The 23343-nt window shown below is 49.0% G+C and overlaps 1 protein-coding gene across 1 annotated transcript; it reads left to right on the top strand.

Annotated features, from left to right (window-relative positions):
• The first annotated feature begins 6130 nt into the window (after window positions 1-6130).
• On the top strand, window positions 6131-13540 carry LOC107111156 (cell surface glycoprotein 1-like). The gene is made up of 2 exons (XM_015412084.1): window positions 6131-6206; window positions 12031-13540. The coding sequence occupies exon 2, from the start codon at window positions 12057-12059 to the stop codon at window positions 13500-13502; it is 1446 nt and encodes a 481-aa protein (XP_015267570.1). The 5' UTR covers window positions 6131-6206; window positions 12031-12056; the 3' UTR covers window positions 13503-13540.
• Window positions 13541-23343: the final 9803 nt, after the last annotated feature.

Genomic DNA, 23343 nt, shown 5'->3' with positions numbered 1-23343 from the left:
CACAAAAAAGGGCCTTGAGGTTTACCTCCGCAAGGCCTGGACTAGAGTGTTTGGATGGCTGATAACTACTGGCTTGCGAAAACAGCGAATGGACTTGTACGCGTATGGGACGTGTGGTTGCCAACAATGCTCCCTCTAAGCTGTGGAGTCTTGTGAGCAAAAATTCTGCTTTGTGAGCTACTGGCATTAAAGTTGTGAGTGAGTGATTTTGCTCTAGAGCTGTCCTCCATGAGCTGAGACAAAAACGTGTAATCTGGAGGCTAAAAAACTGTGAGCTAGCTCACAACAACTCAGCTTAGAGGGAACACTGCTTGCCAGCCTTCAGGTGGGACCTGGGGATCTCCCATTTTTACAAATGATCTCCAGCTGACAGAGATCAGCTCCCTCGGAGAACATGGCTGCTTTGAAGGATGGACTCTATGGCCTTGTCCCATGCCAAAGACCTTCCCCTCCCCAAACCCCACCCTTTCCCGGATCAGCCCCCAAAATCTCCAAGTATTTTCCAAGAAGAAGAGGAGGAGGAGATTGGATTTATACCCCACCCTTCACTACCTAAAGGAGTCTCAGCAGTTTACAAAATTCTTTCCCTCCCCCTCCCCACAACAGACACCCTGTGAGGTAGGTGGGGCTGAGAGAGCTCTGACAGAAACTGCTCTTTTTCAAGAACAGCTGTGCCCCTTGGGGCAGTTAAAAAAAACAGCTGTGCCCGAACTATGGCTTGCCCAAGGTCATCGAGCAGGTGCAAGTGGAGGAGTGGGGAATCAAACCCGGTTCTCCCAGATTACAGTCCGCACACCCGTTTGGTGTAGTGGTTAAGTGCGGGGACTCTAATCTGGGAGGACTGGGTTTGATTCCCCACTCCTCCACTTGCACCTGCAGGATGACCTTGGGCAAGCCATAGTTCTGGTCAGAGGTGTTCTTGAAAAAGAGCAGTTTCTGTCAGAGCTCTCTCAGCCCCACCTACCTCACAGGGTGTCTGTTGTGGGGAGGGGAAGGGAAAGGCGTTTGTAAGCCACTCTGAGACTCCTTCGGGTAGTGAAGGGCGGGGTATAAATCAAATCTCTTCTTCTTCTGAACCACTACACCAAACTGGTTTCCGACTCAGACCTGGCAACCAGTGTTCCCTCTAAGCTGAGTGAGTGTGAGCTAGCTCACAGTTTTTTTAGCCTCCGGCTCCCACATTTTTGCCTCCGCTCAGGAAGGAGGGCCCCAGAGCAAACTAATTCATGCAGCAGCCAAATCACTCGCTCACAACTTTAAGGCCAGTAGCTCACAAAGTAGAGTCTTTGCTCACAAGACTCCACAGCTTAGAGGGAGCATTGCCGGCAACCCTAATGGGATGGGGCATACGGAGAAAGAAAGTGACTGAATGTTAAGAATCCCATCCTCCGAAAAGCACAACCCTACACAGAATGGTGCTGCTTGCACATCTGTTTGAGTCTGGGCTCAGGCCTGGCTGCCATTCCAGTTCCGAGTGGGTCATAGAGATCTCCCAGAATCCCAACTGCACAAACCAGTCCTACCGGAGAATATGGCAACGTTGGAGGTTGACCGCTATGGAATCACATCCATGCTAAGCTCCCTCCACCAACTATGCCCTCCTCCTGGGACTCCCCCTGCCAAAATCTCCAGAAATTTTCTAAGCCAGAGTTGGCAACCGTCACCTATCTCCTCTGGGAACATGTGTCTGCCATTAGGGACACTCACGCAATCACAAGTTCGGGGCATCATCTGTTCACTGGTGGCAAACAAGTGAGCAATTGTCTCATGGTCAGTTCGCTGTTTGTGAGCAGTTGAGGCCTGTTTAGTCACAGAGCTGGAAGGGACCGCCAGGGTCAAGGCCCTGCACAATGCAGGAAATTCACAAATACCTCCTTCCTCGCACACCCCTAGTGACCACTGTTCCACACCCACAAGATGACAAAAAAACCCTCCAGGATTTCCAGCCAAAATGGCCTGGAGAAAAATTGCTTCCTGACCCCAAAGTGGTGATCAGCATTTCCCTGGGTGTGTAAGAAAGGGCCATGAGAACTAAGCACTGATGCAACCCTTCCTGCCCTCCCTCTCATCATCTGCCTAAATTCACAGAATCAGCATTGCTGTCAGGTGGCCGTCTAGCTTCTGTTTGAAAACCTCCAAAGGGGGAGAGCCCACCATTTCCTGAGGAAGCCTGTTCCACAACCGCTCTAACGGTCAAGAAGTTCTTCCTAATGTTTAGCCAAAAACTCTTTTGATTTAATTTCAACCCCTTGGTTCTAATCTGACCTTCTGGGGCAACAGAAAACAACTCGGTACCACCATGACAGCCCTTCAGGTACCTCTCAGTCGTCTCCTCTCCAGGCTAAACATACCCAGCTCCTTCAGCCATTCCTCCTAGAACTTGGTCTCCAGACCCCTCACCATCTTCGTTGCCCTCCTCTGGACACGTTCCAGCTTGTCTATATCCTTCTTAAATTGTGGTGTCCAAAACTGTCAGGGTATTTGAACCGGACATTGGAGAACAATTAGTAGTGCTTCACACATGTACATTCTCCAAGAGCCTGAGAGTAGTCCTACATTTCCCCTCCCTCTCCCCCTCCCTCACAGACCTGTTTCTGTTGCACGGCACTTGGGAACCAACAGTATCAGTGAATAATCAACAAATTAAACAGAGAAACATTATAAATAAACTTTTAAAATAAAGTCTTAGCATTTGGTGTCCAATCGAGTCCATGTGAATTTTGGGCATGCACAGTTTTGCACAGCCTTATGGGAGATATTGCTAGTCTTGCACCAACAAGTACCAGGAGATTTAGGAGATGTTTAACACATGGAATTCACTGCCACAGGAAGTGGTGGCGGCTACAAGCATGGTCGGCTTCAAAAGGGAATTAGATAAGCATATGGAGCAGAGGTCCATCAGTGGCTATTAGCCACAAGGTATAGATAGGGGCTCTGGGGCAAGTGATGCTCGGTCTTCTTGGTGCTTGGGGGGGGGTCAACAGTGGGAGGGCTTCTAATGTCCTGGCCCCACTGGTGGACCTCCTGATGGCATCTGGTATTTCTGGCCACTGTGTGACACAGGGTGTTGGACTGGATGGGCCTTTGGCCTGATCCAACATTGGCGTCTTTTATGTTCTTATGATGCGGGGGGGGGGGCGTAGTTGAAGGGGAATGTGACATTTCCAGGTGATGCTACAAGAATTTCTCCAATCTCTATGGCCTTTACCATAGAGACTGGGGAAATTCCTAGAGAACAATGAAAGATGTAATGTTGTTTCTGAGTGGATGGTCAATGGATATGATGTCACTTCTGGGGAATAATTTCTATGGTCTTGGCCATAAAGATTGGGAGAAATTCATAGAGTGTCCCCATCAATGCTAGGGGTGTACATTCAGATATACTTGAGCTGAAAATATACACCAAGGTAGCAATTTCAACCCAGCTCAGGTATATCTGGATAAAACCAAACACTCCTGGAATTCTGAGAGTAATGGAAAGGTGTCTCTTGAGATTTCAGGAGTCTTTTCAGGTTTCAATCTCCACCCATGAAGGAGGGAAAGTGTGACTTATCGGATCTCTGGGACCACATCACAGCCACTGGCCCTTCCTTCTGTGGGATGTAGACAGCCAGAGAACAACTGCTGGGCTGGCTCATGGCCTTCTGGTAGCAAGTCATAAGAGCATAAGAGAAGTCAATGTTGGATAAGGCCAATGGTCCATCTCGTCCAACACTCTGTCACGCAGTGGCCAAAACCCAGGTGCTATCAGGAGGTCCATCAGCAGAGCCAGAACTCCAAAAGCCCTCCCACTGTTGCCCCCCTCAAGTACCAAGAATACAGTGGATCACTTGCCCCAGACCGAGAGTTCCTATCTATACCTTGCGGCTAATCGCCACTGATGGACTTCTGCTCCAGATGTTTACCCAGTCACGGCTAACCAGGAGACTTCACGATGGTTCAAAGATTCAGGAACATTTCTGGAGACTCACAAAGGCTTCCAGAGACTTGCAAAGGCTTCCAAAGGCTTGTGAAGCTCTGGCTGGCCATGATTTGCAGCCAGGGCAGTGGGCTCAGTGGTACAGCAGCTGCCTTGACATCCAGAAGATCCCAGGTTCAATCCCCGGCCTCTCCACTTAAAAGGATAGAACAGCCAGTGGTGTCAAAGACCTCAGCCTGAGACCCTGGAGAGCCACTGCCAGTCTCAATAGACAATAGTGACCTTGATGGACCAATGGTAGCTTCATGTTTAACAAGCCAGCAGGCTGGCAGTCCCAGGGTTGCCAGGTCCTTACTTTCTGCTGGCAGGGGGCTCCAGCCTGCTCCTCTGGACCTTCTGGTTATTATAGAGTTTTTAGCTAAATGCTAGAGCATCACCCGTGTGACGTTTCTGGTGTGATGACATCACCTCTGAGTGATGTCATCATGCCGAGCAAACCTGGAGTGGTGGGGCTCTTTGAGGGGGGGCTCCCCCAACGGCCAACTGGCTGGCGGTGAACTGAAAACCCCCATCATCCCCATCTGTTGGGGCCCAGGTGGGCTCTACCTCCCACCGAAGGAAGGACCAACAGGTTGTGACACGGCCTCAGAGTCGTGCCTTCCCTTCCTTTCCCTTTTTAAGACTTTAAAGGGCCAGTTGGTGTAATTTCCTTTCAAATGTCAGGTTCAGGTTTTCTACACGGCATGCTTTTCAGGTGCTGAAATCCCCAACTTCGGTTTCCACCCCCCCACTCTTTGAATGATCAGGTTGAGGGCTGAGAACAGGGCTGGGGGATTGGCTGCTTTTTGTTGTTTTTGTTGTTCAGCCGCACAGTCGAGCGACTCTTCACAACCCCATGGACCACATCACGCCAGGCCCTCTTATCTTCCACTGTCCTCTGGAGTTTGCTTAATTTCATGTTCGTTGCCTCGATAACACTGTCTGGCCATCTCATCCTTTGCCGTCTCCATCTTCTTTGACCTTCAGTCTTTCCCAGCATCAGGGTCTTCTCCAGTGAGGGCTCCCTTCTCATTGGGTGGCCAAAGTATTTGAGCTTCAGTTTCATTATCTGGCCTTCCAGGGAACAGCCAGGGTTGATTTCTTTTAGGATTGACTGATTCGATCTCCTTGCAGTCCAAGGGACTCTCAAGAGTCTTCTCCAGCACCATAGTTCAAAAGAATCTATTCTGCGGTGCTCGGCCTTCCTTATAGTCCAACTCTCTCAACCATACATGACTACTGGGAATGCCATCGTTTTGACCATATGGACTTCTGTTGGCAGGGTGATGCCTCTACTTTTTATGTTGCTGTCTAGGTTTGCCATGGCTTTCCTCCCCAGGAGCAGGCGTCTTTTAATTTCATGGCTGCGATCACCGTCCGCAGTGGTCTTGGATCCCAGGAACGTGAAGTCTGTCGCTGCATCCATGACTTCCCCTTATATTTGCCAAGGAGTGATGAGTCCGGATGCCATGATCTTAGTTTTCGTTTTGTTTTGTTTTTGATGTTGAGTTTCAAGCCAGATGTTGCGCTCTCCTCTTTCACCCTCAGCAAGAACCATTGGGCAAATTGTAAGCCTTGTATCTGGACATTGCCAGTACGGGAGACCACCTGGAAACCCAAATCCCCCTACTGTTTTATTACACGGTGCAGCTTTCTGACTCCTCGTGTTTTTTTATTTACAATTTTCATCCGGGGTTGTCACCGGTCCTCTGGATCTTATTGCAATTGTTTCATTGATTTCCTAATCTGTTTTTTTCCCATAAACTGTCTCGGGAACCTTGTGTTGAGTGACATCATATAAATATATTAAAGGAATGATGGAACAAAGGGAGAAGTAATTGTACTCCATCCACACCGGGAAGCCCATTACAATAACACAAGGCCTCGCTTTGGCTGGGTTCCCAATCTGTAGGGGACTCAGCTGAATAGTAAATCCAGCTTTGGGTGCCCGTGCAGCTGTGCCAGTTGACCAGGGGAGAATATATTCCGTTTCTATTTGTGGAGCATTAGCATGCAGATTACTCGAGGAGACGATTGGCATAATTCGCCCGCAGCTATCGTGGGGGCTGAGTCCAAGAGAAGGGAGTTCCCTTCCAAATGCAAAGGGATGATGACTACGTGGTTGCCAAAGGAAAGAGTCATCCAGCTTACACAGATGGTTTGGAGGGTTGGGCTTTGGCATGGTATAAAAGGGACTTGTCCTACCTGGAGCTACAATCGAAGCAAATCCACTAGAGCGATTCATTGGGTAAGTCTAGTTCTCTTCACTTTAAGGGGTAATCAGACGGTGTAGTAGTAATAGTAGTGAGGTGGGTGTTATAGTAATGGGGTGGGTTTGAGTAAATATGCTTCTGCTAAGGTTCTAAGGTGTAGCGGTGGTACCCCCAGTAGAAATACCAGTGATACTATCAATAGTAATACCAATAGTAATAATACCTGTAGTACTAGTAGAAGCAGATGGTGGAATAACAGACAACTCGGTTTCTTGCTAGATTAAGTCTATTCTCTTCATTCTAAGGGGTAATCAAACTATGTAGTAGTAGTGAGATGGGTGCTATAGTAATGGGGTGGGTTATTTGAGTACATATGCTTCTGCTAGTTCTAATGTGTAGCGGAGGTACCACCAGTAGAAATACCAGTGGTACTACTAATAGTAATACCAATAGTAATAATACCTGTAGTATTAGTAGACACAGATGCTGGAATAGCAGGCAACTAGATTTCTTGCAAGATTAAGTCCATTTTTTTTGGGAAATTTCGTAAATAAATTTTAAAAAATGCTGTAGGTCACAAGCATGGCAGAGTTCATTTGCCAATCCTAACTCTGTTCATTCTACTTCTTGATGTGACTCTATTGCTTTAAAGAATAGATTCAGGTGGGTCACCATGTTGGTCTGAAGCAACAGGACAACGTTTGAGTCTTGGTTCTGGGGATAAGCTTTCGTGTGGCACGCATACTTCTTCAGATGTAATAGAACAATAAACCTGGATTTGGGGGAAAGAATAATTGCAGTAGTAATTGTCCCTGTGGTAAGAGTTATGAAAGTATCAGAGATCAGTGTTCCTTAATGACTGTGATAGTACTACTACTATTTGTAGTTATTATTATTAATGATGATGATAAGATGAGCATGCCCATCAGAAGTGCAAGTGTGGTGAGCTTCCGGTTTCGGCACTCGCCATGGCGGTCGCTTTCTCCCGAATCTCCGGGAGACAATCGCCAGAACCCATGGCAAGGAGGGGGAGTGATTGTCCAATAGAGGGGACCCCTACAATGCCACCACAGCAAGCGTTACTACTCCCAGCACCATAGTGCTACTCCTATGAGTAAGGGCAGTGATGGGGTAGTAAGGAGAACGAGTAGTAAAGATGCTGGTTTTTTGTGGTAGTAGCTGTAGCTGATAGTAATGACGGTTGGTTAGAAAGAAGTAGCTTTTGTTGGTGGTAAGGTCCTAGTGGTAGGCATTGGCTCTATTTGTAATAGGACTAGGTTTTCTGAGAGCGCCCAGTAGGCAACACCCATTGCTAATTTTAACTTCACTAACTAGGTGGGTGGCCCCCAACGCTCCCTGGGAGTCTACAGAAGCAAACTGTTTCGCATCCATGGCCTGCGTCAGCGAAGGGTTTAAGGATCTGCGAGCTATGTTCTTGTCCTTTCCGGTCATGGCTTCAGTGCTGTATCTCCTCCTCTTGATAACTGCTTACACTCAGTCCTTGTTTTTTCAAGGGACTGTGTTATTGGGCTAGCATAGACCTCAGCAAACCTCGGTCCCTGTTTTGTCCGGGAGATATTTTGCAGGCTCCACTGAAAAAAATTCATCTTAGGGTGGATTGCTAGAGGCTTCGGGTCTCAGTGTCCCTGTATCGTGTTCCACCCCTCTGAATGGGTTGGATCCCACAGATCTGTTCCACAAACGGTGGCACCTTCTTTTGGCATAAGATGCCAGCAGAGGCAAGAAGAGCTCTTTCTGCCAGGGCAAACCGCCTTGAGGGGAAGGAAAGTGTCACTGTTGGTCGAACCCAACTCGGGGAATGTCCTCCCTGTGTCAAATCTCTGAGGAGTGTCTGTGGATTCCTCTTGTTTCTATTGGCATTTCATAGCATTTAACCCTAACAAATGATAGGTGGCTCGCAAGCAATGTTCCCTCTATGCTGCGGAGTCTTGTGAGCAAAAAATTCTACTTTGTGAGCTGCTGGCATGAAATCTGTGAGCCAGCGATTCGGCAGCTGTGTAAATCCGTTTGCTCTGGAGCCCTCCTTCCTGAGCTGAGACAAAAAGGTGTGAGCCGGAGGCTGAAAAACTGTGAGCTCACCCACACTAACTCAGCTTAGAGGAAACACTGCTCCCAAGTGCCAAAGGGCTGCGGTCCCACTGGAGGCTTGCTGTGATCTGGGCGTGCCTCTAATCATACCAGTTTAAAGTGTTGTGGGGCGGAACAACCAGACAGAACACCCTGGGGCGGTTTCCCCACGTACTCATCTGGTGGTCAGGCACGCACATTGCTGCAGTGCTCCAACCGTGGAGCATGCTGCCTGGTCATTTTTTAAATGCAGGTGGGTGCATGCGCATACGCACTCATGCGCTCATGCGCATATAGGCAGCAACTCCCAAAAAAGCATCAGAAATGGACCTGCAGTTTCAGACTTCCCTCTGAGTTCCTTTTGCGGCAGAAGAGTTCAGGCTTCCAAGAAAGCAGAGTGGAAGCACTGGTATCTGTTAATACCGGACATTCCCCGGTGCCTGATTACTCCGTTTCCAAAGTGGGGCAACACGGGGTGCCCACGGGGTGCCCGCAACTCTATGATTCGATGATTCGATGTCCCTCTGCCCTGACCTGGGTGGCACAGGCTAGCCTGATCTTGTCAGATCTCAGAAGCTAAGAATGGCGGACCCTCGCTAGTTGTTGGATGAGTGACCATCAAGGAAGTCCGTGGTCGCTACTCAGGGGCAGGCAATGGCAAGCCTCTAAAGCACCCATTTTCTCCAGGGGAACTGTTCTCTGTTGATAAACTGTGATTCCAGGGGATCCCCAGGTCCCACCCGGAGGCGGGCATCCCTATCTGATTCAAAAGAGAGAGAGAGATCTATATCTCTATCCCAGGCTGTGGTCACACACACTAAAAAAGCCGCTTTCAATATCCACTTTCAACACACTTCCCCACTGGATTTTGCCAGCTCATACAGATCTCTTCCACATTTGTCGTTTTTGTCACTCATCTATCCCTATGGCTTCGGGCTTTTTCTCCCACAGTGTGTTTTGCTGTCTCTAGTAGTCCCAGAGGGAGCAAAACACATCCATCCATCCATCCATCCATCCATCCATCCATCCATCCATCCATTCATCCACCCAAATGCACAAATAGCCTCCTTTGCATGCAAGAGCCAGTTTGGTGTAGTGGTTAAGTGTGCGGACTCCAATCTGGGAGAACCGGGTTTGATTCCCCACTCCTCCGCTGGCACCTGGCTGGATGACCTTGGGCAAGCCATAGTTCTGGCAGAGCTGTTCTTGAAAAGGAACAGTTTCTGTCAGAGCTCTCTCAGCCCCACCTCCCTCACAGAGTGTCTGTTGTGAAGAGGGGAAGGGAAAGGAGTTTGTAAGCCGCTCTGACAGTCCTTTGGGTAGTGAAGGGCGGGGTATAAATCCAATATCCTCCTCTTCTTCTTTGGTGTAGTGGTTAAGTGCGTGGACTCTAATCTGGGAGAACCGGGTTTGATTCCCCCCTCCTCCACTTGCACCTGCTGGATGACCTTGGGCAAGCCGTAGTTCTGATAAGAGCTGTTCTTAAAAAAGATCAGTTTCTGTCAGAGCTCTCTCAGCTCCACCTACCTCACAGGGCATCTGATGTGGGGAGGGGAAGGGAAAGGAGTTTGTAAACTGCTCTGAGACTCCTTCAGGTAGTGAAGGGCAGGGTATAAATCCAATCTCTTCTCTTCTTCTTCTCTGCATCACAAACTGCTCTTGAGATTTCACCCGCTTCCAAAGCTGTTTGCTCCATTCTATTGAATGTGGTATGAAGGGGTGGAAGGAGATAGAGCCGATTACTGGGCGGGGGGACAAAATTACAAAACTTCCTTGAGTAGGTGGGTGAATGTCAAACAAGTTCTGATGCATTGCAATTACTTACTCAAAGAGACAACCTGCCCGAGTGCAACCGCTTTGTTCTTTTACTCTCATCAGCATTCCAGTCAATTCCTGATCAACACTGCTTATAATATGGTCCAGGTTAGAGCATTCTTGTTGGTCCTCCGATACTAAAGCAAGGTCAGTCCAGATTAACACTTGGATAGGACACCACCCAGGCCTGTATCCAGGATTTCGTGGCTTGTGGGGCATTTTCGTTTCTGGTGGTGCTGAAGTTCTCCGTGCAGAAATAAAAGCCATTGAGCCCCTAGAAAGCTGCTACCAGGATAGATCTCTAAATTGCAAGCTGTCAACCACTTTAGATGACAGTTCTCAGCTGCTGCAAGTTAATCACTTCTGCCGGCCTCGGCAACAGTTCTGAGAACAAACCGGCAGGTGGGGGGGATGACTTCTATAGTCAAGAAAGCTAACACTTAGGCAGAAAAACTCTCTCTAAGGAGACCAGTTTCTTGACACAGTGGTAGAGGTGATCCTAGAGGGATCCTGGCCCCACTGTTGGACCTCCTGATGGTACCAAGTATTTTTGGCCACTGTGTGACATTTTCGTTTCTGGTGGTGCTGAAGTTCTCCGTGCAGAAATAAAAGCCATTGAGCCCCTAGAAAGCTGCTACCAGGATAGATCTCTAAATTGCAAGCTGTCAACCACTTTAGATGACAGTTCTCAGCTGCTGCAAGTTAATCACTTCTGCCAGCCTCGGCAACAGTTCTGAGAACAAACCGGCAGGTGGGGGGGATGACTTCTATAGTCAAGAAAGCTAACACTTAGGCAGAAAAACTCTCTCTAAGGAGACCAGTTTCTTGACACAGTGGTAGAGGTGATCCTAGAGGGATCCTGGCCCCACTGTTGGACCTCCTGATGGTACCAAGTATTTTTGGACACTGTGTGTTGGATTTTGGCCTGATCCAACATTGGCTTCTCGTATGTTCTTATGTTCTTACCTACTCCAACCCCCTTGCTCAGTGCAGGAATTAGTTAATTACAGCACCCCACTCAACAGCAACAGTGGGAGGGCTTCTGAAGTTCTGACCCCACTGGTGGACCTCATGATGACCCCTGGGTTTTGGTCGGTGTGTGAAACACAGTGTTGGACTGGATGGGCCACTGGCCTGATCCAACATGGTTTCTCTCATGTTCTTATATCTGAGGCAGCGATGCTCTGTCTTCTTGGTGCTTGGGGGACAACAGTGGGAAGGCTTCTGACGTTGTGGCCTGCTGGTGGACTTCCTGATGCTCCCTTTGACTACTGTCTGACACATTGGTCTGATCCAACATGGCTTCTCTTATGTTCTTATGTTCTTATGTCTGGGGCAGTGATGCTCTCTCTTCTTTGTGCTTGAGGGGCAACAGTGGGAGGGTTTCCGGAGTTCTGGTCCCACTGGTGGACCTCCTGATGCCCCCTGGGCTTTGACTACTGTCTGACACAAGGTGTCAGACTAGATGGGCCATTGGTCTGATCCAACATGGCTTCTCTTATGTTCTTAAGTCTGGGGCAGTGATGGTCTCTCTTTTTTGTGCTTGGGGGTCAACAGTGGGAGGGTTTCCGGAGTTCTGGTCCCACTGGTGGACATCCCGATGCCCCCTGGGCTTTGACTACTGTCTGACACAAGGTGTTGGAATTGGCCATTGGTCTGATCCAACATGGCTTCTCTTACGTTCTTACCTCACAAGACCACTGTGAGGATGAAATGGGAGTGCCACGTTCACCACCCCAAGGTCACCAGATGAAAGGCTTGATGAAGGAAAATGGGATAGATGGCTAGATGGGTATGGGTGGAGAAGAAGGAACAGACATTTTAATATGCATATTGTCACATTTACTTATAAACACATGCTGAGTGCTTGGTGTTAGCATTCGGATGCTTCATCTGTGAACATTTGATGTGTGGGTTTGACATTGACTCATGAAAACTTTTCTCTGATCCTTCCAGGCTGCCTTCAGCAAAGGCCAGTAACAATGGCATCCTCCAGCAACCAGCATCAGTCCAAGCAAGCCGCCTCTCTGCCTGCAGAGCTGAGCAAACACACCAAGGAGCCCCAAGCGACAGCTGAGCCACCTTCTCAGGAGAAACAGCCATGCAAGGAACCACCCATCGCAGCCCACCCGTCAGAGCCTTCCAAGGAGAAGGCCCCCGGCAAGGAGATACCGGTGGTGGTCACCCCGTTGCCAGCCCACCAAGTGGCACCATCAACCCAAGAGAAGCACCCAGTGAGCGCTCCAGAGCAAGCACCTCATGAGAGGGCACCAGGCAAGGAGACACAAGCCACTCAGGAGAAGCAACCAGCCAAGGAACCACAAGTGGCTCACGAGAGGGCACCAGGCAAGGAGACACAAGCCACTCAGGAGAAAGTACCAGCCAAGGAGCCACAAGTTGCTCATGAGAGGGCACCAGGCAAGGAGACACAAGCCACTCAGGAGAAAGTACCAGCCAAGGAGCCACAAGTTGCTCATGAGAGGGCACCAGGCAAGGAGCCACAAGCCACTCAGGAGAGGGTACCAGCCAAGGAGCCACAAGTTGCTCATGAGAGGGCACCATGCAAGGAGCCACAAGCCACTCAGGAGCGAGTACCAGCCAAGGAGCCACAAGTTGCTCATGAGAGGGCACCAGGCAAGGAGCCACAAGCTACTCAGGAGAGGACACCAGCCAAGGAGCCACAAGTTGCTCATGAGAGGGCACCAGGCAAGGAGCCACAAGCTACTCAGGAGAGGACACCAGCCAAGGAACCACAAGTTGCTCATGAGAGGGCACCAAGCAAGGAGACACAAGCCACTCAGGAGCGAGTACCAGCCAAAGAGCCACAAGTTGCTCATGAGAGGGCACCGGGCAAGGAGACACAAGCCACTCAGGAGCGAGTACCAGCCAAAGAGCCACAAGTTGCTCATGAGAGGGCACCGGGCAAGGAGACACAAGCCACTCAGGAGAGGACACCAGCCAAGGAGACACAAACCACTCAGGAGAAGGTCCCGAGCAAAGCGCCACCATGTGCACCCTGTGACCAAGAGAAAGCACCGGGCAAGCATGCACTTTCAACTACCCAGGACAAGGCTCCATGCAAGGAGATACCTGAGCCATCCAAGGAGCCACAAGCTGCCACTCAAGAGAGGGGGGCAGGGAAGGAGCCACAAGCTGCCGCTCAAGAGAGGGGGGCAGGGAAGGAGCCACAATCTGCCGCTCAGGAGCGGGGAGCGGGCAAGGAGCCACAAGCCGCCACTCAGGAGAGGGGAGCCGGTAAGGAGCCCCAAGCTGCCACTCAGGAGAAGGCCCCGGGCAAGGAGATACCTGTCGTGGTTGTCCCCGAGAAGAAGCCTCCAAGCAAGGAACCGACCGAGGCCAAAGGCCAACCTCCCCTCGACCATCAGCAAAGGAAGCACACCTCTCCGTGGCCTCTCCAGAATAAGTAAGCGAGGAAGATACCAAACGGTCTCGGAAGGAGAAGATCCATACGTTCCACATATTTAGCTTGTCGTCGTATTTCTGAGCATACCTCATCCACTTATTCTTTTCAATGCTTTATTTAAAAAAAAAAACCCAGTTAATACTCCGGGCCAATTGTACTAACTAGATAACTTAATTTCCATGCAGGAGTGTGCATTGGTTCAATCTTCCTCCTGGTAGAGGTGGTTTGGGGCTGGCCTCCTGACGTGGTCTTAAGTGAAGATGCAAGGGCCTCTTCCTTTCCTTCCTTGCATCCATGAAAGGGAGATATTTATTGTTAAGTTAATTACCGTATTATCTACTGCATAGCTCTTCAAACACACCATCATGTCACGGGGAACGAGAACGGACGACAGGGTTCAATGAATTTCCCGAACCCTTGGTTCTAGAATGAAATCACTGAAAGTCACCAGACATGCATAGCATATTCCATGTTCCAACTTCCACTGGTTTTTTTTGTGTTTTTTTAAGAAAGGGCTGAACGTTATCCAAAGATCAGCTGTCGGTGGGCGGCGAATTTGCCACTGTTCTTTGACATAAGCAGAATTTCAAATGTCAAGAAATGTCAGAATTTCTAGAAAAACAAGAAGCGGTCCTATACAACTAGCTCCATTGTGGGGGGATGCGGGTGGAGTGGGGTTTCCACAACCCCTTCTAGCAATTGTCTCCCATTCCTCCACAGTGGCCGGCATTTCCCGCACATCGCATTCTCCGCCCAGCCCTCATCTTTCTCATGAAACAAACACTTTCCCGTTTTTCTGGCCTCAAGGACTGTTACAGAAAGGACAGAGACAAACGTCCACTTCCTTTTTCATGAATGATCCTTTCCACTCTTGGATTTCATCCCTGGTTTTATCAGAGTTCGACTCGGGACACAATACTTTGCATTTATCCTTGGTCGTAACAGCATCCATTTATCCCGGGATGAGGGTGGGGTGAAACCAGGGTAACCTCAATGTAACGTGGGAACAAAAAAAAAATACCCTGTGATAGTTACAGAGGTGAATTTGAGTGTAGTGTAGAATGTAAAAATACCCTGAGATAATTACCGGGGTGAACTCGTGTGTAGTGTAGAATGTAAGTTCGGGGACAGGATTGCACCAGGATTTAAGGTCTAGTGTGGAAAGGACCAATGATGTTGGCCAGATAGTGAGATTTTATCAGAACTTCTCATCCAGGGAAACACATGAATGCTTCAGAACGTGGTTGTTTCCCAAGATGTCAGGGTGAATTTAATTAAGACGCTTACGGAAAGGCAGCTGATTTTGCTGGATAACTTCCATCCCACGACTGCGGAGGAGACATTTGCTAGGCCCCACTGAATGAATGAATAAATCTTTGTAACACTGAACCACAGAAATGCTGATGATGTAGCCACAAATGTATTTCATCTGTCTGTATATGTTTCCTGGAGTTGGACTACTGGCTCCTATTTCTCTGATTCTGATCTTCGGGAATAAACAAGAAAGCTAAAGCTACTAACCAACCTGTGTCGTGTGAAATATGTGGAAGATGTTGAGCTATGGAGGGAAGACTTTCTCTGGCAGAATCCAGTGGGAGGTTCTAGGACAGAGACATGGGGGGTGCATCATCTGTACCACAATATCACTTCAGGATAAACATCTGGAGCAGAGGTCCATGTGTGGCTATTAGTGACAAGGTGTAGACGGAACACTCTGTCTGGGGCAGGAATGGTCTGTCTTCTTGGTGATTGGGGGGCAACAGTGGGAGGGCTTCTGGAGTCCTGGCTCCGCTGGTGGACCTCCTGATGGCACCTGGGTTTTTGCCACCGTGTGACACAGAGCATTGGACTAGAGGGGCCATTGGCCTGATCCCACATAGCTTCCCCTATGTTCTTATGTCTGGGGCAAGGGATGCTCTGTCTTCTTGGTGCTTGGGGGGGAAGAGTGGGAGGGCTTCTGGAGTTCTGGCCCCATTGATGGACCTCCTGATGGCACCTGGGTTTTGGCAACTGTGTGACACAAGGAGCATTTGAGTGGGTGGGCCATTGGCTTGACCCAACATGGCTTCTCTTATGTTCTTAAGAGCAGAGGTTCATCAGTGGCTATTAACTACAAAGTATAGATGGAACAGCTACAAAGTATAGATGGCAGAATCCAGTGGGAGGTTCTGGGACAGATACATCTGTACCACAATATCACTTCTGGATAAACATCTGGAGCAGAGGTCCATATGTGGGTCTCAGCCACAAGGTATAGATAGAACACTCTGTCTGGGACAGTGCTGCTCTATCTTCTTGGTGCTTGAGGGGCAAGAGTGGGAGGGCTTCTGGAGCTTTGGCCCTGCCGGTGGACCTCCTGATGGCCCCTGAGTTTTGACCACTGTGCGACACAGAATGCTGGATTGGGTGGACCACTGGCCTCATCAAATATGGCTTCTCTTATGCCAACATACCATTTTCATGTCAGCCTTTTTGAGTGGTAAATAGAGGGATGGGGGAGTTTGCATGGATTAAAAGGTAAAGGTAAAAATTCCCTTGCTCGAAAGCCAGTCGAATCCGACTCTAGGGTTGCGGTGCTCATCTCCGTTTCAAAGCCGAAGAGCCAGTGCTGTCCGAAGACGTTTCCGTGGTCATGTGGCCAGCACGACTAAACACCAAGGTGCATGAAACACTGTTCCCTTCCCACTGAAGGGGTACCTATTTATCTACTTTGAACTCCTTGCTTTTGAACTGCTAGGTGGCAGGAGCTGGAACTAGAGACGGGAGCTCACTCCGTCAGGCGGCACACTCGGGTCTCGAACTGCCGAACAACTGACCTTCCACAGCCTGCGTGGATTAATGAGATCCCAAAAGTTGAGCCAGGTTTGTTAGCCCATCACGACAACACATTCGTCGTAGAGTCCACTACAGTACATGCATCGGTGTTACCAAATCCCTCACGGTTGCTTGACTCGCAAGGAAACTCAAAGCAGAGACAAGCCATCCCTCCCCAGCCATTCTACAGATGATAGATGGGCCCGGCAAGATCAGAGCAAGGGTCCAATCAGCTCACCCTCCTGTTTCCCACAGTGGCCAATCACATGGCCCTGGAAGGTCTACAGATACGAGCACAGATGCGAGAGCCTCCCTCTGTTACGACCGTGCGGCAACTGTCACTCCAAGGTACAGTGTCTCTAAACAAAGAAGTTTCATTTCCTCATCATGGCTAAGAGCTATTGTTATAGAATCATAGAATGACTGGGTTGGAAAGGGCCACGGAGGCCATCTAGTCCAGACCCCTGCCCAAAGCAGGATCAGCCTTGAGCATCCCTGACAAGCAGGGGTCATTTAGTAGAAAAAGAGGTGCAGGATCTCATTAGCATAACGCATTAGCATAACTTATTTGCATAAGCCACACCCCTGGACATCACCGGAAGTGTGTCAGAAGGCAACACCCACCGCTCAGGTACCACTGGACTGTTTTGGATTGCTAGCTATTGGGGGGGGGGCGTGCAGATCTGCCCTCACAGAGGAGGGAGAGCTTGTACCTGAATAAAACTTGGTCTTAAAGGTGCCACTGGACTGTTTTGGACCGGGGGGGCGGGGGGGCTCTGCAACTTACCTGGCTGCTTCTTGCTCTGACTGAGGGCTGCTGGGAGCAGGGGGTGGGGCTTGTTGCATGTGCCCACCCCCTCGGCTCTTTACTGCCGGAGCTCTGCTCCTGTGTGCTCCCACAGGAAATGACCCCTGCTGACAAGTGTCTGTCCAGCTGCTGCTTAAAGACAGCCAGTGAAGGGGAGCTCACCGCCTCCCAAGGCGGCTGATTCCATTGCTGCACAACTCTGGCTGTCGAGAAGATTTCCCTAAGATCCAGCCGGTACCTTCCCGCCAGTGTTCCCTGCAAGCTGAGTGAGTGTGAGCCAGCTCACAGTTTATAAGCCTCCAGCTTACTCATTTTCATCTTAGCTCAGGAAGGAGGGCTCCAGAGCGGCCTAACGTATGCAGCAGCCAAATCACTCACTCACAGCCTGAATGGCAGGAGCTCACAAAGTAGGATTTTTGCTCACAAGACTCCACAGCTTAGAGGGAGCATTGCTTCCCACCCTTATTTTAAACCCATTCTTGCAAGTCCTCTCCTCTGCTTCCAACAGAAACAGCTCCCTGCCCTCCTCTAAGTGACAGCCCTTCAAATAGAAGAAAGAAGGAGAGATTGGATATATACCCCGCCCTTCCCTAACCAAAGGAGTCTCAGAGTGGCTTACAAACTCCTTTCCCTTCCTCTCCCCACAACAGAAAACCTGTGAGGCAGGTGGGGCTGAGAGAGCTCTGACAGGAACTGCCCTTGAGAGAACAGCTCTGAGAGAACTTGTGACTGACTGAAGGTCATGCCTGCAGCTGCATGTGAAGGAGTGGGGACTCAAACCCGGGTCTCCCAGATTAGAGTCCGCATTCCTACCCACTACACCAACCTGGCTCTCTTCAAGAGAGCAATCATGCCTCCCCCTCGACCTCCTCTTCTCCATACTAAACATCCTGAAGTCCCTTGGTGGATTTGTCGAATCCTCTTTTAAAGCCACCATCATCACTATACCCTGTGGCAGGGAGAGCTACAAGTTGAATACAACGAATCCATGAAGCTGCTTTCTACTGGGGGTTGAATCTGGGAACTTCTGCATTCCGAGCAGGTGCTCTACCACTGAGTCATGGGACACTCCCCTGTTAATTAAAAATTAACCGTTCATTACTACAAGTTCATTATCCACTCTGCGAAGAAGCACTTTGTGTGTCCACTCCTACGTAAACATCCACCAGTTTAATTTCGTGCTCTCAAGCTATAATATTGTGGGGAAAGGAAGAACTCTCTCTCTCAGCCAGTTTGACTGGGAGAACCGGGTTTGATTCCCCGCTCCTCCACATGCAGCTGCTGGTGTCACCTTGGGTCAGTTACAAGTTCTCTCAGGAGCAGTTCTTGAAAGAGCTCTCTCAGCCCCACCTACCTCACAGGGTGTCTGTTGCTATGGGGAGAGGAAGGGAATGGAAATTGTAAACTGCTCTGAGACTCCTTCGGGTAGTGAAGGGTGGGGTATAAATCCAACCTCTAGTTCTTCTCTTCTCTCTATCTTTTCTGTACCCCATGCATATTTTTTCAACCCTCCAGCACATAACCCAACCCCAAATAGAAAAGACCTTTACTCCTGACCCTTTCATCAGAAGCAAGGCGCTCCAAGCCCTTCACAATTTCTATGGCTCTTTTACGTTCCTTCAGTTCTTTGGAGTTTCTCTCTGGGCAGAGTTCCTCTTATCCCTGCATTCAAATTCATTAGGAGAACATCCCCTCCAATGTGGTGGGAATGGCAAATTAGACCAAACCTACGGTTTTCAGTGCGATCCTCTGCACAGTTGCGCCAGCCTCCAGGTGGGACCAGTGTTCCCTCTAAGCTGCAATAGTGTGACCTACCTCACAGTTTTTTTAAGCCTCCGGCTCACACATTTTTGTCTTCGCTCAGGAGAGATAGCTCCAGAGCAAACTAATCTATGCATTTGCCAAATCATTTGCTCACAACTTAAATGCTAATAGCTTCCAAAGTAGAATTTCTGCTCACAAGACTTGGGGTTCCCTCAGAATTACAGAGAGTGACTGGACCCAGGTTCTCCAGGAAGGTATCAAAGCAGAGGAAGGGTTGTTACCTGAGTCTCCCAGATTGTAGTCCACCATTCTAACAGGCTGGAACAATGGTGGATTGTTGTTTTTGCTTCTCTCTGCAAACAATGTCAGATTGTTTCAAGAGCCAGGGTGGTTAAGAGTGTCGGATAAATTTGTTGGGTTCAAATTTGTACTCAACCATGAAGGTTCATTGGGCACAATCACACGCTCTCGGCCTGACCTACCTCACAGGGTTGTTGTGAGGGCAAAATTGAAGAGAGGGAAATTATGCAAGCCCCCTTGGTTCCTATGGTTGCCATTCCCCCAATGGGGCCCCCAATCCACCACCACAGAGCCGCCCGGTGGGGGGAACCCCACCCCCAAAGAGCCCCGCCTGCACCAATGTGCCCAGTGCAATGATGTCACCCGGAGGTGACATCATCACGCAGGCCACATTGCAGTAGGACACTCTAGTGTTTCAGGGGAAACAAACTCTCTATGGTTACCTCCAGGGCAGGGAGAGGGACCTCCACCCTTCACCAGCAGCCAGGTAAGACCTGGCAACCCTATTGGGTCAAGACAAGTGTGGACAATCATGACCTGATCAAAGAACAAATGTAAAGAAAACAGTTGTGAGAGTCTGACCCACAAATCAGGCAGTCAACAAGACTTGCAAAAAAAAAATGCTTTCTGTACATTATTGTCAACAAGCACTACAACATAATGGACAAATTCCTTCAAAGCATAAGAAAATCCTTGTGTAAACACACAACAATGCCGACCGGATTATATAACAATGTTTCAAAACTGGATCTTCCTCAGGAAATATTAGAAGAAGAAGAAGAAATTGGATTTATACCTCGCCCTTCACTACCCGAAGGAGTCTCAGAGCGCCTTACAAAGTCCTTTCCCTTCCCCTCCCCACAACAGACACCCTGTGAGGTTGGTGGGGCTGAGAGAGCTCTGACAGAAACTGTTCTTTTTCAAGAACAGCTCTTATCAGAACTACAACTTGCCCAAGGTCATCTAGCCAGGTGCAAGTGGAGGAGTGGGGAATCAAACCCTGTTCTCCCAGATTAGAGTCCACGGACTTAACCACTAGACCAAACTGACTTTGTAGTACAAAAGAGTAGTACAAAAGCTCTCATGCTTATAAAGTGCTTTACAAAAAAAAATCAGGAAAGAGAATACATTTAGATAGGACGCTGATCTCAATAAGTATTCAGGCTCAAATATGCTGCTAAGCTTCTGATGGATCCCGGGCATTTTGGGGGTGGAGCTTGATGAGGGTGGGGTATGAGAAGGGGAGGGACTTCAATGGGGTACAATGCCACTGTGTGACAGAGTGTTGGACTGGATGGGCCATTGGCCTGATCCAACATTGGCTTCTCCTACGTTCTGTTGAGAAATGGACTAATTTATGGTTTTATATCTGCTACACACACAACACATGGACTGTGCACACATCTGTATACCATGAGCCTAAAGGAAGCGGTCTGCATCACCTACCGTGAGAGAGAGGTTTCACATAGGGAACGCTTGCCTGCATTTTATGTTAATGTAGCCTGCACACATTCAGCTCAGGGCACCATGGGAAGAAGAAGCACATGTTAGCCATTGTGAGCAGAGACAACAACCAAGAAGGAGAAATTCCCCCATTGCTGAGGAGACTAGATGTCATGTTTCACATGGACCTGATCTGCATCTGAATTGCTGTTTCCTGTTGATGGTATCTTGTCAGCCTGGTAAAGCCAAGATTCATCAGCACAACAAAGAGATGTCCTGAAGCTGAGACTTCACACCTGGCCAGATGGTGTTCCGTGAGATAGAGCGTAGAGTTTCAAATATCGCCCCATCCATAGAATACCTGCCCCCTTTCTACATGCACCAATGAGGGATGGACTTGTAAGTAGGTGGGATTGCAGTTTGGCAAGTTGCCACCCACCTGGAGATTCAACTATAAAACGCAAAGGCCATGCTTTAGGTCCTGGGCTAGCCAAATTTTACCATCAACGCAAAGACCATGCTGCAAGTCTTTTGGCTGGCCACATTCTACTACCCCCCCCTTCCTGCTTTAAAAATCTTTGTCTTTACAGGATCTCTTTGGGATGTGCAGCCAAAGAGATCCATCCACACACTAGCTGGCTGGTTCTAGCAGTGTGAATTAGTAACTACCCCTAGAACTATTCCTTACCCTCCAATTTTCCCTTGCAACAGACAAGTCTTCTAGAAACAGGCAAGTATGAACCGATTTTCCTGCCTACCTCCTAGAGTAATGGAGAAACTATTTTATTTCTATTTCTGTAATTCGAAAGGAAACTTGAACGTATGCGAAGTGAGACTGATGTTTTTTGTGTGTATGTGACTTTGATATCCTTCAGTAAAAAGATTGTTTGTTTTGGAAAAACACCCGTGTGGTCTCCATTACTGGAACTCTGGGTTCAGACACGACCTTGGTATAGCTGGCCAGGACATGTTAAATTTATAAAGCAGTTGGCGTAACAGTTCTTATCAGTCCACCCTCCAAAGAAAGCCATTTTCTCCAGGAGAACTGTGACTGACCCAAGGTCACACCAGCAGCTGCATGTGGGGGAGTGGAGAATCAAACCCGGCTCTCTCAGATTAGAGTCCGTTCTCCTAACCACTACACCAAACTGGCACCACCAAATGTTATTCCTCCGGTCGAGGGGGTTTGGACAAGCTTCCACCCAATCTACTTCTTGACATTTAAAATAATATGTATTTAAAATACTTATAGCCCACTCTCCTCCAGTCATTGAGACAAAAAGCAGACCTTTGCAACATTTGGAAATAATGCTGTAATGTTAATAGCATTGTTCCAAAATAGGAGAGAAGCCAGAATGTCTTTTCTCTGTGTTTGTGCATGTATGTGTGTGTATGCTTGCCTGGAAGTCATGGTTGACTTCTGGTGACCCCTACTGGGGTTTTGGAGCTGCGGTGGCTCAAGTGGTTAAGTCGCTGAACTGCAGGCTGTGGAAGGTCAGGAGTTCAGCAGTTCAAGACCCGAGTTGCCGCATGACGGAGTGAGCTCTCATCTCTAGTTCCAGCTCCTGCCAACCTAGCAGTTCGAAAGCAAGAAATTGCAAGTAGATAAATAGGTACCACTTTGGTGGGAAGGTAACAGTGTTCCGTGCGCCTTGGTGTTTAGTCATGCTGGCCACATGACCATGGAAACGTCTTCGGACAGCGCTGGCTCTTCGGCTTTGAAACGGAGATGAGCACCGCAACCCTAGAGTCGGATTCGACTGGCTTTCGAGCAAGGGGAACCTTTACCTTTACTGGGGTTTTGGAGGTTTTTCAGAGAGGTGGCTTGCTTAGCCTAGTGGTATTCTGAGTGGTATTCACTGGAGAAGACCCTGATGCTGGGAAAGATTGAAGGTCAAAGAAGAAGGGGACAGCAAAGGATGAGATGGTTAGACAATGTCATCGATGCAAGGAACATGAAATTGAACAAGCTTTAGAGGACAGCAGAAGACAGGAGGGCCTGGCGTGATCTGGTCCATGGGGTCGCGAAGAGTCGGACTCGACTGTGCGACTGAACAACAACATTCTGAGAGCCAGTTTGGTTTAGTGGCTAGCAGCACGGGCTCTAATCTGGGAGAGCCAGGTTTGATTCCCCACTCCTCCACATGCAGCTGCTGGCGTGACCCTGGGTCAGTCAAAGTTCTCTCAAAGGGCAGTTCTCGAGCGAGCTCTCTCAGCCCCACCTACCTCACAGGGTGTCTGTTGTAGGGAGGGGAAGGGGAGGGAGTTTGGAATATCTTCTTCTTAGCTTCTAAATCTGACGAGATTGGACTTGCCTGGGTTATCCAGGACAGGTCGTACCCTGCACTCGCTAGACACTAGCGAGACCCTTTTTTGTCAACAGTTGAGAGTGGTTCTCATCCACTGAGTGTGGATTGTTTAATCATTGCTTTTAGGATTGCGTGTGAGTCTGTGTGTGCTTGTGTGCCTGGAAGCCATGCTGACTTCTGGCGACCCTTACTGGGGCTTGGATGTTTTTCAGAGTGGCGGCTTGGTAAGCCCCTTCCTTTTTTTCTAGGAGCCCAATAGCAACAGCTTGGAAAGGTCATCCTGAGCCAGTTTGGTGTCGTGGTTAGGAGCGCAGACTCTAATCTGGGAGAACTGGGTTTGATTCCCCCACTCCTCCACAGGCAGCTGCTGGTGTGACCTTGGGTCAGTCACAAGTTCTCTCAGAGCG

Source organism: Gekko japonicus, unplaced genomic scaffold, assembly GCF_001447785.1.
Source record: "Gekko japonicus isolate JY-2015 unplaced genomic scaffold, Gekko_japonicus_V1.1 scaffold1423, whole genome shotgun sequence".
Classification (NCBI taxonomy): Eukaryota; Metazoa; Chordata; class Lepidosauria; order Squamata; family Gekkonidae; genus Gekko; species Gekko japonicus.
Note: the sequence above shows the minus strand (reverse complement) of the source record. Positions and strands in the feature narration are given on the sequence as shown.

Bases quoted from the DNA above. Each gene is read 5' to 3' on its own strand.
- LOC107111156 (XM_015412084.1), top strand. From the start codon at position 12,057: ATGGCATCCTCCAGCAACCAGCATCAGTCCAAGCAAGCCGCCTCTCTG.